We start from the raw sequence: 15,573 nt of genomic DNA on the forward strand, positions 1-15,573 counted from the left end.
GGCTATTGTGAAGGGTGTTATTTCTCTAATTTCTTTCTACTGGTTTTCTGTCCGTTGCGCTTACTGTGTTATGTATGGGCCTTGGATTCCTGACCTTTCCAAGACTTTTAACACGAAGGGGTTTTGAATTTTCTCAAATTCTTTCTCAGCATCTAATGAGGTGGTTTTTTTTCTTTGAGTTTGTTTACATAATGGATTACATTGAATGATTTCCATGTATTGAACCATCCCTGCATTCCTGGGATGAAGCCTACTTGACCATGATGGATGATCATTTTGATGTGTTCTTAGATTTGGTTTGCAAGAATTTTATTGAATATTTTTTGTGTCAATATTCATAAGGGAAGTTGTTCTGAAGTTCTCTTTTTTGTTGTTTCTTTCTGTGTGTAGTTTAGGTATAAGTGCAATTGTGAGTTTATAGAAGGAATTAGGTAGTGTTCCTTCTGTTTCTATTTTGTGGAATAGTTTGGAGAGTATTGGTATTAGGTCTTCTATGAAGGTTTGAAGAATTCTCCAGTAAACCCATCTGGTCCTGGGCATTTTTTTTTGGTTAGGAGACTTTTAATAACTGCTTTTAGGTCTTTAGGAGTTATGGGACTGTTTAGATGGTTTATGTGACCTGATTAACTTTAGTATTTGGAATCCTTCTAGAAAATTGTCTATTTCATCTAGATCTTTCAGTTTTGTTGTACATAGGCTTTTGTTATAGGATTTGATGATTTTTTGAATTTTCTCATTTTCTGTTGTTATGCCTCTCTTTTCATTTCTGATTTTCTTTTTAATTTGGATATGCTCTCTGTGCCCTCGACTAATCTGGCTAAGGGTTTATCGATCTTGTTGATTTTCTCAAAGAACCAGCTCCTTGTTTTGTTGATTTTTTTGCATAGCTCTTTTGTTTCTCTTTGGTTGATTTCAGTTCTGAGTTTGATTATTTCCTGCCATCTACTCCTCTTAGGTATATTTGCTTCCTTTCATTCTAGAACTTTCAGATGTGGTGTCAAGCTGCTAGTGTGTGCTCTCTCCAATTTCTTTTAGGAGGAAGTCAGAGCTATGAGTTTTCCTTTTAGGACTGCTTTCATGGTGTCCCATAAGTTAGGGTCTGTTGTGCCTTCATTTTCATTGAAATCTGAAAAATCTTTAACTTCTTTCCTTTCTTTCCTTCTTTCTTTCTTTCTTTCTTTCTTTCTTTCTTTCTTTCTTCCTTCCTTCCTTCCTTCCTTCCTTCCTTTCTTTCTTTCTTTCTTTCTTTCTTTCTTTTTCTTTCTTTTTCTTTCCCAAGTTATCATTGAGCATTGTTCAGCTTCCATGTATATGTGGGCCATCTGTTTTTTTCATTATACTGAAGACCAGCCTTAATCCATAGTGATCTGATAGGATGCATGGGGTTATTTCAGTCTACTTGTATCTGTTGAGGCCTGTTTTTGGATCACTTATATGGTCAGTTTTTGAGAAGTAACTATGAGGTACTCTGAAGAAGGTATATTCTTTCATTTTAAAATGAAATACTCTGTAAATATCTGTTAAATCCATTTATTTCATAACTTCTGTGTTCCTGTTTTGTTTCTGTTTCCATGATCTGTCCATTGATAAGAGATGGGGTGTTGAAATCTCCCACTATTATTGTGTGAGGTGGAGTGTAGGCTGTGAGTTTTAGTAAAGTTTCTTTTATGAATTTAGGTGTCCTTGCATTTGGGGCATAAACGTTCAGAATTGAGAGTTCATTCTGGTATATTTTTCTGTTGGAGAGTTTGAAGTGTCCTTCCTTATCTTTTTTTGATAACTTTGGCTGAATGTCAATTTCATTTGATATTAGAATGGCTATTCCAGCTTGTTTCTTGGGGCCATTTGTTTGGATTTTTTTCCAACCTTTTACCCTGAGATATTGTCTGTTTTTGTCACTGAGGTACATTTCCTGTATGCATAAAAATGCTGGGTCCTGGTTACATATCCAGTCAGCTAGTCTATGTAGTGTGTATGTGTGTGTGTGTGTGTGTGTGTGTGTGTGTGTGTGTGTGTGTGTGTATGTGTGTGTTTGTGTAATTGAGTCCACTGATGTTAAGCTATATTAAGGAAAAGCAATTGTTGCTTTCTGGCTTTTTTGTTGTTAGAGGTGGAATTGTGTTTGTATACCCCCCTTCTTTTGGGTTTGTTGAACTTAGATTAATTTCTTGCTTATTCTATGGTGTAGTTTCCCTCCTGGTATTGGAGTTTTCTGTCTATTATTATTTGTAGGGCTCGATTTATAAAAATACCTTGTGTAAATTTGGTTTTGTCTTGGCATATCTAGATTTCTACATCTATGTTAATTGACTGTTTTTCTGGGTATAGTAGCCTGGGCTGGCATTTGTCTTCTCTTAGGGTCTGTATGACATCTGCCTAGAATATTCAGGCTTTCATAGCCTCTGGTGAGAAGTCTGGTGTAATTCTCTTAGGTCTGCCTTTATATGTTTCTTGCATTTTCCCCTTTTTGCTTTTAACTTTGTTCTCTTTCTTTTTCCTCTTTCTTCCTTCCTTCCTTCCTTCCTTTCTTTCTTTCTTTCTTTCTTTCTTTCCTTTTCTTTTTTTTCTTGTACACTTGGTGTTTTGATTATGTGACAGGAAGAATTTCTTTTCTGGTCCAGTCTATTTGGAGTTCTATAGGCTTCTTGTATGTTTAAGACATCTCTTTCTTTATGCTAGGGATGTTTTCTTCTGGAATATTTTTGAAGATATTTACTGGCCCTTTAATGTGGGAATTTTCACTCTCTTATTTATCTATTATCCTTAGATTTGATTTTCTCACTGTGTCCTGTCTTTCCTGGATGTTTTGGGTTAGGAACTTTTTGCATTCTGCATTTTCTTTGACTGTTCTGTCAATGTTTTCTGTGGTATCTTCTTTCTTCTGTCTCTTGTATCTATGATTCCTGATCTCTTTCCTAGGTTTTTCTAACTCTAGTGTTGTCTACCATTGTGATTTTCTTTTATTATTTCTATTTCCATTTTTTTTATTAACTTGAGTATTTCTTATATACATTTCGAGTGTTATTCCCTTTCCCGGTTTCCGGGCAAACATCCCCCTCCCCCCTCCCCTTCCTTATGGGTGTTCCCCTCCCAACCCTCCCCCCATTGCCGCCCTCCCCCCACAGTCTAGTTCACTGGGGGTTCAGTCTTAGCAGGACCCAGGGCTTCCCCTTCCACTGGTGCTCTTACTAGGATATTCATTGCTACCTATGAGGTCAGAATCCAGGGTCAGTCCATGTATAGTTTTTAGGTAGTGGCTTAGTCCCTGGAAGCTCTGGTTGCTTGGCATTGTTGTACATATGGGGTCTCCAGCCCCTTGAAGCTCTTCCAGTTCTTTCTCTGATTCCTTCAACAGGGGTCCTATTCTCAGTTCAGTGGTTTGCTGCTGGCATTCGCCTCTGTATTTGCTGTATTCTGGCTGTGTCTCTCAGGAGCGATCTACATCCGGCTCCTGTCAGTCTGCACTTCTTTGCTTCATCCATCTTGTCTAATTGGGTGGCTGTATATGTATGGGCCACATGTGGGGCAGGCTCTGAATGGGTGTTCCTTAAGTCTCTGTTTTAATCTTTGCCTCTCCCTTCCCTGCCAAGGGTATTCTTTTTCCTCATTTAAAGAAGAAGTGAAGCATTCACATTTTGATCATCCGTCTTGAGTTTCGTTTGTTCTAGGGATCTAGGGTAATTCAAGCATTTGGGCTAATAGCCACTTATCAATGAGTGCATACCATGTATGTCTTTCTGTGATTGGGTTAGCTCACTCAGGATGATATTTTCCGGTTCCAACCATTTGCCTACGAATTTCATAAACTCGTTGTTTTTGATAGCTGAGTAATATTCCATTGTGTAGATGTACCACATTTTCTGTATCCATTCCTCTGTTGAAGGGCATCTGGGTTCTTTCCATTTTCTGGCTATTATAAATAAGGCTGCGATGAACATAGTGGAGCACGTGTCTCTTTTATATGTTGAGGCATCTTTTGGGTATATGCCCAAGAGAAGTATAGCTGGATCCTCAGGCAGTTCAATGTCCAATTTTCTGAGGAACCTCCAGACTGATTTCCAGAATGGTTGTACCAGTCTGCAATCCCACCAACAATGGAGGAGTGTTCCTCTTTCTCCACATCCTCGCCAGCATCTGCTGTCACCTGAGTTTTTGATCTTAGCCATTCTCACTGGTGTGAGGTGAAATCTCAGGGTTGTTTTGATTTGCATTTCCCTTATGACTAAAGATGTTGAACATTTCTTTAGGTGTTTTTCAGCCATTCGGCATTCCTCAGCTGTGTTCTATTTCCATTTTTAAGCCCTGGATGGTTTTGTTTGGTTCCTTCACCTGTTTGGCTGTGTTTTCCTGTAATTCTTTAAGGGATTTTTTTTATGTTTCCTATTCAAGTGCTTCTACCTGTTTACCTGTGTTGTCATGTATTTCTTTAAGGGCATTATTTCTGCCCTTACTAAAGTCCTCTATCATCATCATTAGATGATATTTTAAATCCAAGTCTTTCTTTTCTGTTGTGATGGGCTATCCATGACTTGCTGTGTTGGGAGAACTGGGTTCTCATGATGCCTAGTAGCCTTGGTTTCTGTTGATTATACTTTTGTGCTTAGCTCTCTCCATCTGGTTATCTCTAATGTCTGACATTGCTGTCTCCAACTGGAGCCTGTCCCTCTTGTGATCCTCGTTGTGTCAGAACTCCTCAGAGTCCAGCTTTCTCTGTGTTCCCATAATTCTGGGATCCTTTGATCTTGAGATCCTGGCTGTGTCAGTGCTCCTGGGAGTCATACTGCCTCTATGATCCTGAAATCACAGTGTGACCAAGCTCCTGAAATCCTGCTTTGTCACAGCAACTGGGAGTCAAGCTTTCTCAGGGTCTTTCAGGAGTGGATGGGGACCTGAGCCCTGGGTTTGTTCTGGGCACTGGTGCAAGCTGGAAGGAACATGTGCCTCTGACTGGGCAGGGATTTGTATTTCCCTGGTTCCTGTGAGGTTCCCAGTTATGCTGGATGTGGGGAAAGATGTTGTGGCATCGACTGTGATCTTGAGTGTGTCAGAGCTCCAGTGCTCCTGGTTGTGTTTGATCTCCTGGAAGTAGAGTTACCTCTACGATTCTGTGATTCTGTCTGTGTTTCAGAGCACCTGGGAGTCAGGCTCCTTCTGAGTGTTATAATCATGGATGCAGAGTCAGTAGTTCAGGTCTGCTCCATGTCCAGGTTGACACCGGAAGGAACCCATGCCACTTGCTGGGCAGGGGTTCCTGTGTCCCTGGATCCTAGGGGAACCCAGTCACTCTGGGTGTTGGAGTAGATGTTGTGACTTCTCCTCTGATCCCTCTGTGTGTTGTGGGAGTAGGTAGATTGCCAATTCCCCAGAAATGCTCATGGTGCAGGTTCAAACTGTGATATTGGGTGAGTTAGAGCATCTGGGAATTAAAGCTTCCTCTAGGTTTTATGTGACTGGGTGAAAAGCCAGCACCCAAGGTTTGCTCAGGCCATTGGTTCAGATCAGAAGGAACCAGTGCCCTGGCTGGTGGTGGTTCCTGCTTCCTTGGATCTGGGAAACCAAGTGACTCAAGGCATTGGGAGAGTTGTTGTAGCCTCCTCTCCTGTGACCCTGGGCATTTCAGAGCACCTTCGAATCCAGGTTCTTCTGGGTGTTACGGGACCAGGTTTAGAGCCAGCACCCAAGGTTTGCTCAGGGCACTGCTCAAATATTTTCTTTATTTACATTTCAAACCTTTCCTGGGTTCCCCTACCCTTGCTTCTATGAGGGTGCTTTCCCACTACCCTCCCATTCCTTCCCGCCCTGGCATTCCCCTGCACTGGGGCATTGAGCCTTCACAAAACCAAGGGCCTTTCCTCTCATTAATGCCTGAGAAGGCCATCCTCTGCTACATATGTGGCTGGAGTCATGGGTTCCTCCATGTGTACTCTTTGGTTGTTGGTTCAGTCCCTGGGAGCTTTGGGGTTTCTTGTTGGTTGATATTGTTATTCTTTCTATGGAGTTGCAAACCTCTTCAGCTCCTTTAGTCCTTTCTCTAACTCCTTCATTGGGGACCCAGTTTCCAGTCCAATGGTTGGCTGAGAGCATCCACCTCTGTATTTTCAGGCTTTGGTAGAGCCTCTCAGGTGATATCAGGCTCCTGTGAGCATGCACTTCTTGGCATCTGCAATAGTATCTGGATTTGGTGACTGAATGTGGGATAGATCTCCAGGTGGGGCAGTCTCTGGATGACCTTTCCTTCAGCCTCTGTTCCACACTCTGTTTCTGTATTTCCTCCTGTGAGTATTTTGTTCATTCTTCTAAGAAGGACTGAAGCAGCCACACTTTGGTCTTCCTTCTTGAGCTTCAAGTGGATACTAACCCAAAAAGTTTTATTCTTATTTTATCTCGTTAGCTCTAATTATAAATGTATCTATCTATAAAACAGTGTCTCTAATAGTTGTCCCTGATCACCAACTTCATAGACGCTAGAACCACTGAGGATATAAACTTTTGTGCATACCTGTGAGCCATGACCTAAATAAGATGAGTGTAGAAGTAGGAAAACCCACACTATCTGTGGACTAGTTGTCCTGAACTGACAAAAAGGAGAAACCAGGCTAAAACCAGTAGTCATTACTTTTTCAAGACTGAGTCTGGATATAATGTAACTTACTACCTTAAAGTCATTTGCCTTGATAGAATATACCCTTAAACTGTGAGGTAAATAAACATTCTCCCCTAAGTTGCTTTTGCCTGGGTATATTTCCACCAACAGTGTTTCTCAGACACTGCATAGATACTCAACGACCTTACTTAGATGCAGATTTTTTATTTAGTTGGTCTGAGGTGAAACCAGATACAGACACTACTAATGTCTCAGAGGATCTGTTGCTGCCAGTTTATAAACAAATGTTTAGCAACAAGGAGACAACACAGCATTTGCTCTTCCTTCTCTCAAATTGTATTGATATTGATTCTGGCAAAAGTTCAGAACACACACACACACACACACACACACACACATACACACACACACACACACACAGAGACAGAGACAGAGACAGAGAGAGAGAGAGAGAGAGAGAGAGAGAGAGAGAGAGAGAGAGAGAGAGATTCTCTACTTTACTTGGCTTTGCCTACATGAGCCAATCTTAGGCTTGCTTCCTGGGAAAATCTACTGAGGTACAGCAGTCTCACTCACCTGGATGTTCCTTTTTTGGTGTCTTTGCTGTATGAAACAAGAAGAAAGAGTGGAGAGGGTGAATCAACAATCTGTTACTTCCATTAAAATTCAGCATTCAGGTATGAATTAAATAACATACAAATTAAAAATAGAACATTAAAATTGTTACCTGTTTCTATGTGCTTTTCTTTCTTTTCCTGTTCTAAAACAGATCATCATTGTTAATATGATTATAATTTTATGTTTTCTAAATAAGTTGTTTTAATGTAGGCAAACATCAATGTTTAATGCTAGACAACAGCAACTTATCAGTGTCACAAAATGATAAATTTCTCATCCTCGCGTTAGTCTTTTTTTTCCTAGTTCAATGAGTGTGTTCTCCTAGAATAGCCCTAAAATATTCTGAATACTAAGAAAAATGTTTTTGGAAATAGAAACAAGAAATATAATATAGATTCCTTTAGGGAGGAAAACTTTAATCTTGCTCTCATTTTATAATAATTAGAATTAAAGTTTGGATGAAAAATAAGCACAAAGTATATTATTACAGTTGCTTTAAAATAAGTTACGAAAAGTTGAATCTGGTTGCATTTCATATGAAATTCCTCTTCCAATTCTGTTCTTGTAGATTTATTTCATGACAATAAGAACTGTTTTGGGAATATTTAAGCACTAAGATAAAGTAAGGAGGCAGGTGGGAGCAAAGAAAGCAAAGATATTGCAGGATATGTTACACTAGAATTCTCTTTTGATGGTGGTTCCTTCAGAAACTCCCTAATCCACATTGTATGAGAAAAAGGAACAATTCTGTTATCAAAATGATTTGACACATTAATAAGTACTATTTTTATAGGAGGTGCTGGCAATGATTTGAATTTTTTCCCAGAGCTGAGGACCGAACCCAGGGCCTTGCACTTGCTAGGCAAGCGCTCTACCACTGAGATAAATCCCCAACCCTAATTTGATATTTTATGTTACTTTTTTATGTTCCAATTATTATTTTTACTTGACAACTTGTCAATCAAGGAAACAAAGGAATATTCTTGAGCAGTAATGTTAAATAGGACCAGTGAATTAAATGCAAGGGAAATATTTTATATTTTATGTAGTGCATGCAATCAGAAGATAGAAAGATGTTTACATTGAAAAAAATTTCATATACCGAATTTTAGGATGAAAGATTGTCACAGAATCTCCTCTGGCCAATGTATCAAACTCTCCTTGAAAAATTTTATCAAGTCTATTCTGACATTTAGGCAATGTATTCTCCTTTGACAGTTGCTAGCATTGAACTAAATAAACAAATAATTTGAACAAATGTTAAAGGACAAAAATAAAAGTGTGTGTGCCTTAGCTAAAATTAAACATACTCAATGCATTTCTAAAACTCCGAGTAGTATGTTTAACAACTGTGAGGCTTATTTTACTTTATTTCATCTTAACAATTTTTCCAATGCATTTGTAATGCTTGTAGGGAGAAGGGATGTGAGCATGTCAAAATATTTGTAGATTACAATAATAATAATATAATGATGATGATGATGATGATGACATTAATAATAAATAGTCTGGAATACAAGAGCCATTGAGTGTTTTTCTTTTTTCCCTTTCTTTTCTTTCTTCCTTTTTCTTTTTGCTTAAAAATTGCTTTAATTCTGCTATTCCACTTTTCTTTTTTTCTTTCTTTTCTTTTCTTTTTTTTTACACTCCGGATTTTATTCCCCTCCCAGTCCATCCTCTGACTGGTCTACATCCTATACCTCCTTTCTGCACCCCTTTCTTCATAAGGATGTCCCCGCCTCACCCATTCTACCAGACCTCTAAGCTCCCTGGGGCCTCCAGTCTCTTAAGGGTTAGGTGCATCTTCTCTCACTGAACCCAGACCAGGCAGTCCTGTGCTGTATATGTCTTGGGGCTCTCGTATCAGCTGGTGTATGCTGACTGGTTGGTGGCTCAGTGTCTGAGAGATCTCAGGGGTCCAGGTTAATTGAGGCTGCTGGTTCTTGATCCCAACACTAAAATATACTAAATTTATATATACAAATAATAACATTTCTCAAACCGCTAGCTGCCTCTATGTTCATGCTAGTGTAATGGTTTATGGTGTTGTTTATATAGCCATGTGCCAGATTTCACCCCAGCTGTATGCAGTCATCAATCCAGGCATGAAGGAATGTATACTGCTTTATAGTTAAATTGCTCCATATTTCTGGTTTGTAGCATAATTACACATTTCTTTCCACAGGATATTTTAGAACATTTTTATGATAGGCTATTTCAATGTCCCAAACAACCAAAATATGCACATTTTAAGCTGACATACTCTTTAAAGCAGCATTTTTGAATGCCAATGGAATCATATGTTTATCTTCCTAGAAGTGTGCTAATTTCAGTGACTGTTAAATTGTCCCTTAAGTGTGCTATCTATAGTTTTACAAAAACACAGACCTAGAGTCACAGAGCTTTACTCAACTGTTTGGTAAGTAATTTCAATAGTGCACTGTGTAGTTGTAGATGATCCTTAAGAAATGGATTCTGGGGTTGGGGACTTAGCTCAGTGGTAGAGCACTTGCCTAGCAAGCGCAAGGCCCTGGGTTCGGTCCCCAGCTCCGAAAAAAAAAAAGAAAAAAAAAAGAAATGGGATTTCCTAGCAATTTTATTGCAATGAGCTTATAATACTTTCATGGAAATTAATTATGAATCTGTCAAAATATTTGTAGGTTACAAGTGTTAAATCCTAGGTAAATTTTAAAGTCTAGAGGGAATGTTAAGTCCTAGGTAACTGTTACCTGGCTAGCCTGCCATTATAAGAAAACTTTCTCATATGTTATATTTCCTGTTACTAAAAAGCTTTCTCATGGCCAAGTTGATTACATATTCTGTTATGTACCCTTGCAGTAATAAGCTTGGACCCAAACCAACCACCCAGCAGCACTTCCTGCACTTGTGTATAAGCTCTTGATGGTATTTGCTTTCACAAGGTTCCCCCGGGATGGACCCCAACATAAAATAGACACCTGCATCAATATAAGAAATATTTTGTAAAAGACTTCTATTTTGAATTATGGTCAAGTAAAGTTTAAGCTCCCAAGACCTCTCTGGGAACTGACATCCTCCTTGGCAGAAAGGAACTTGTATGTAGGTAACTTACATCTTGGTTTGCAAGTTACTACATGAATACTAGGCAAGACAAGTCCACATCCTGGTAGACAAGTTAAGACAATATTAGACAAGGCAAGTCCCCTGCCACAATTGAACATCCCAATCAGTGGGAACAGAATAAATGTACAACAAAGACATGTTATTAAATCTTGATTTGTGAAATAACTTGACAAAGATATCTGTGAATTTTACAGTTAAAAACCTTGTAGGATTTTATCTTAATGTCATAGTTCAGTTCTCAAATCTGGACTGTGGCCCTGATCATCCAATCCTGGGGCATATGCTCAATAAACTACCCCTGATCATGTGGTCTGTGAGGGATTCCTGGACCTCAGCAATTAGATAACAGGAAAGAGTCTGGGAAACAACACTAAGAGTTTTCTAAGAATGGAGAAGTAAGTAGATGCCAACACTAAACTTACACAAACATGGGCATCAACAGAATGCAGGTATGGTAAAAAATTCAAGGTTTTATTAGCTACTTCTATGAGTCGGATGGGGTATGAGAATGCTTGCTGTGGTTTCTGTGCTACTCTGATCTCCAGTTTACACATTCTCGAGTATGTGGAAAAATCAATAAACAAAATAAAACCCCTAAAATATTCAAAGCAAAGCATAGAGTCCACATGTATTAAACACTGAAATTTGAAATATAATTACACTAGCATGCCAATCCTATATAGCGAAGGAAAGTTTGCACAAACAGACTTTGCATGCATTTCCTTACTTTTTCCCTTGGGTTTCTCTGTTGACAGAAAAAAAAGCATGGAACCATTACTCTTAAAAGATTTTGAGGTTCATTTGCTACACAAACAATGGATAGAGTGGAGTATGCCCCAATCAACCTCCCCATTAGTTCTCCTTCTTGAATATCACAGTGATTCCTGCTTTGAGGTGTCACTAGTTATCCCAGGGAGATGTATAACTTTACTAAAAGAAACATCATTAAACAATAAAAAGGTATATTATGCTCCGTAATAACCTGAGCTATTTATATCTGGTAATCTTAGTGCACATGAATAAATACCTTGTACATATAGAAATTCAGAAGTCAGAGGGTAACTTGCCAAATAGGTCATGATCGAAGTGAAGAAAGAGAAGGTATACTTGAACTTCTAATTGAAGTTACAATGTTGAAAAGAAATTGAAGTAACTAAATCTATGTATTTGATATGTAACATTCTTCAGTGTCTCATAAAATAATCATATTTTAAAAGATCGAAAAGGTTCACAACAGGGAAATATAGCAATATATCATAACTTGATGATATCATTATTATTGGTGGTGTTGTTTTGTGTTTGCTAGAATTTGAGCATGGAGTCTTACACATGATAGACAAAAGTGCTGTCCCTGAACTAAAGCACTCCTCCACCACCTCTCTCTCTTCCTGTCCTCTCTCTAGCACTCCCTTGTTCTTATTCTCTTTCTTCTCCTCTTTTCAATTCCATATACAGATTTTTTTCTAGGTGAATCATTAAGGGGTTAAAATGCTACTTTATGGCTCATTAAGTACCAAGTACTAGACACCCCCTACCCCACAAAAGAAAGTATTTCAAATATTTCTTTTACCTTCTGGAGGTTTTTTCATTTTCTTGGAATCTGAAAATGCAATGATAAAGTATTGACAGTGTAAATGTAATTAAATTAACAACTGAATAATTAACAATAATATTTTATAATTTTATTTTATAACAAAATTTTTAAAAATATATTTTAAATAAAGAATTTTAATTTAAACTAAATATACGAGTTATATATAGATATATGTACTATATATTATAAATATGTGAATTTTTTAACATAATAATTTAACATTATGGTTTAAAGTATCTTATTTTTAATTTTCTTTGTTATAAGTATAGTTTTAAAATATGTTCTTGCTAAAATTAGAAACATAATAATAAAGCAAAAATATATAAAAAGGGTGGCTACATTGCTTTCAGTCTGATACTTATATACAACTGAAACTAGAGAAACTAGGACAGTAGACTGCCACAACCTTAGGGGTTTGTGTGGTGTATGACGGCATCATAACTGTGTTCCAATGGCAAAGCAAGGGACTAGATAAAGAATGACAATATATTTTTATCTTTTTTTATGAAAGACGCTTAGATGGTCCTTTCCATCTAAGGGACAGTCAATGCAGTTAACAATTTAGTATATTTTATAGGACTGTAAGCAAGAAACACATTTAAAAAGGAAATATGAGAAAAAGTCCAGCATCATAAAAATGTTTCTTTTTAATACATACATTTCTAGCAATCCAAAGAGAAAAATAGTGTAAATTCAGAAATGACTATGTGAGAAGATGCCTCTGGGATGACAGTGGGATTAAACTTAAAGTTGTGGAGCTATTAAAACCATAAGAGGAGGTGGTTGAAGATGTTGTGCTAAATTTGTATGACAGAAAATGTGCAGCTTGACTAGATAACTCGATGCTGTTCTGAGGCAGGTGAAATCATACAGTATGGAATTATTGTTATTTTTTTATCTATCTTCCGTTTCAGCTCTGTGTATCAATGATGTGTTATATTAAATATAAATGTTATTAAGGTGTTAATGTGAATATAAAATAGAAATCTGTTCAAAGAAATAAAGTATTTCATGAATATATTGTAGAAAATAACGTGATTTAATTAACATGATTTAAGATTGCCAAGTATATTTGCTTTATGAAAAGAATTGGTTTGGTAAACTATACTTAAACTATTATTTGTTTAAATGCAACAGATGAATATACCTATACATGATAAATATCTATGAAGCTAAAAGGTATTTTTTAATTGAAAGAACACATACTGAACCCAAAGATTGACGGTCACTGCTAGCTATTAATGATAATACTTATTAAACCTCCTTACAGCATTCTGAGACAGGATCCTTCTAGTCTCTGCCTGCAACCAGAGATGAAAGCCATCTCCAGGTGCTCTGACACGAGAACAGAGGTAAGACCAAGACTTCTGCTAGTAGGGACCAGGCTGGAGCCCTCAGGAAAAAGGAACCCGGGGGCAGAGTAGGCCAGGATCATTCTGGTTATAGCCAGTACATGGATCTGACCCAGTGATACAGCTCTCTATACCCAGATACCACTGCTAGAAACCTGGTCTCCAGGAGTGCTGACAAATGGCTGTCAGGAGGGTTAAGCCACTCTCAGAGACAGCAAGACTGCCTACCACCAGAGACAACCAGATGGCAAGAGGCAAGCACAGGAACATAAGCAACAGAAACCAAGACTGCTCATCAGAGCCCAGTTCTCCCACCAAAGCAAATAATTGATATCCTAACAAACCAGAAAAGCAAAATTTGGATTTGAAATCACATCTCATGATGATGATAGAGGACTTTAAGAAGGATAGAAATAACTCCCTTAAAGAAATACAGGACAACACTGATAAAGTAGAAGCCCTTAAAGAGGAAACACAAAAAAAAATTCCTTAAAGAATTACAGGAAACACAACCAAATAGGTGAAAAAATTGAACAAAACCACCAAGGATCTAAAAATGGTAATAGAAATAATAAAGGAATTACAAAGGGAGACAACCCTAGGAAAACCTAGGAAAGAGATCAGGAGTCACAGACACAACCATCACCAACAGAATATAAGATATAGGAGAGAGATTCTCAGGGGCACAAGATACCATAGAAAATATTGAAACAACAATCAAAAAATGTAAAATGCAAAAAGCTCCTAACCCAAAATATCCAGGAATTCCAGGACACAATGAGAAGGTAAAACCTAAGGATATAAGATATAGAAAAAAGTAAAGATTCCCAAGTTAAAGGGCCAGTAAATATCTTCCACAAAATTATAGAAGAAAACTTCCCTAACCTAAAGAAGGAGACGTCCATAACATACAAGAAGTCTACAGCACTCCAAATAGATTGGAACAGAATAGACATTCCTCCTGTCATATAATAGTCAAAACACAAAATGAACAAAACAAAACAAAGAATATTAAAAGCAGTAAGGGGAAACATATAAAGGCAGACCTATCAGCATTACACCAGAGTTCTCATTTGAGACTATGAAAGCCAGAAGATTCTGGGCAGATGTCATACAGATCCTAAGAGAACACAAATGCCAGACCAGGCTACTATATCCATCAAAACTCTCGATTAACATAGATGGAGAAACCAAAATATTTCATGACAAATCCAAATTTACACAACATCTTTCCACAAATCCAGCCCTACAAGGGATAATAGATGCTCCACTATATTCATAGCAGCCTTATTTATAATAGCCAGAAGCTGTAAAGAACCCAGATGCCCTCCAACAAAGGAATGGATACAGAAAATGTGGTACACCTACACAATGGAGTACTCAGTTATCAAAATCAATGACTTCATGAAATTCATAGGCAAATGGATGGAACTAGAAAATATCATCCTGAGTGAGGTAAGCCAAACCCCCCCCCAAAATCACACATTCTATGCACTCACTGATAAGTAGAAATTAGTTCAAAAGCTTGGATTTCTCAAGATACACTCCATAGACCACATGAAGCTCAAGAAGAAGAATGGGATGACCAAAGTGCGGATGCTTCAGTCAGTCTTAAAAGGTGGAACAAAAATATTCATAGGAGGAGATATGGATACAAAGTTTAGAGCAAAGACTGAAGAAATGACTGTTCAGAGCCTGCCCCACCTGGGGATCCTGCACACACACACACACACACACACACACACACACACACACACACACACAGCCACCAAAACTAAAAAAATATTGATGAAGCCAAGAAGTGCACGCTGAGAGGAGCCTGATATAGCTGTCTCCTGAGAGGCTCAGCCAGAGCATGACAAATACAGAAGTGAATGCTAGCAGCAAACCATTGAAGTGAGAATAGAAGTCTGGTTGGAAGAGTTAAAGAAAGGGTTGAAGGAGCTGAAGGGGCTTACAACCCCATAAGAACAAGTATACTAAAGAACCAGATCTCCCAGGGACTAAACCACTACCCAAAGTGTACACATGGACAGACCCATGGTGTCAGCATATATAGCAGAGAATGACATTGTTGGGCACCAATGGGAGAAGAAGCCCTTGGTCCTGCCACGTTTGGACCCCCCCACCCCAGTGTAGAGGAATTTCAGAATGGTGTGGTGGGAAGAGGGTGGTTGGGGAAGGAGAACACCCATATAGAAGAAGGGGGGAAGAGATAGGGGGCTTATGAATGGGAAATTGGAAATGGAATAACATTTGAAATGTAAATAAAATGTTTCAACTTAAAAAAATGGAAAAATGCT

At 38.1% G+C, this 15,573-nt stretch overlaps 1 protein-coding gene across 16 annotated transcripts in view; it reads right to left on the reverse strand.

Annotated features, from left to right (window-relative positions):
- The window catches only part of Trdn (triadin), a 455,305-nt gene that overhangs the window by 136,799 nt on the left and 302,933 nt on the right, over positions 1-15,573 (reverse strand). For all 16 annotated transcript variants that reach the window (XM_063272320.1, XM_063272316.1, XM_063272306.1 and 13 more), the window contains 4 exon segments: positions 11,895-11,924; positions 11,052-11,069; positions 7,332-7,364; positions 7,181-7,207 (listed from right to left, as the gene is read on the reverse strand). In XM_063272320.1, the coding sequence (XP_063128390.1) occupies positions 7,181-7,207; positions 7,332-7,364; positions 11,052-11,069; positions 11,895-11,924 (108 nt within the window).

This window comes from Rattus norvegicus, chromosome 1, assembly GCF_036323735.1.
Source record: "Rattus norvegicus strain BN/NHsdMcwi chromosome 1, GRCr8, whole genome shotgun sequence".
NCBI lineage: Eukaryota > Metazoa > Chordata > Mammalia > Rodentia > Muridae > Rattus > Rattus norvegicus.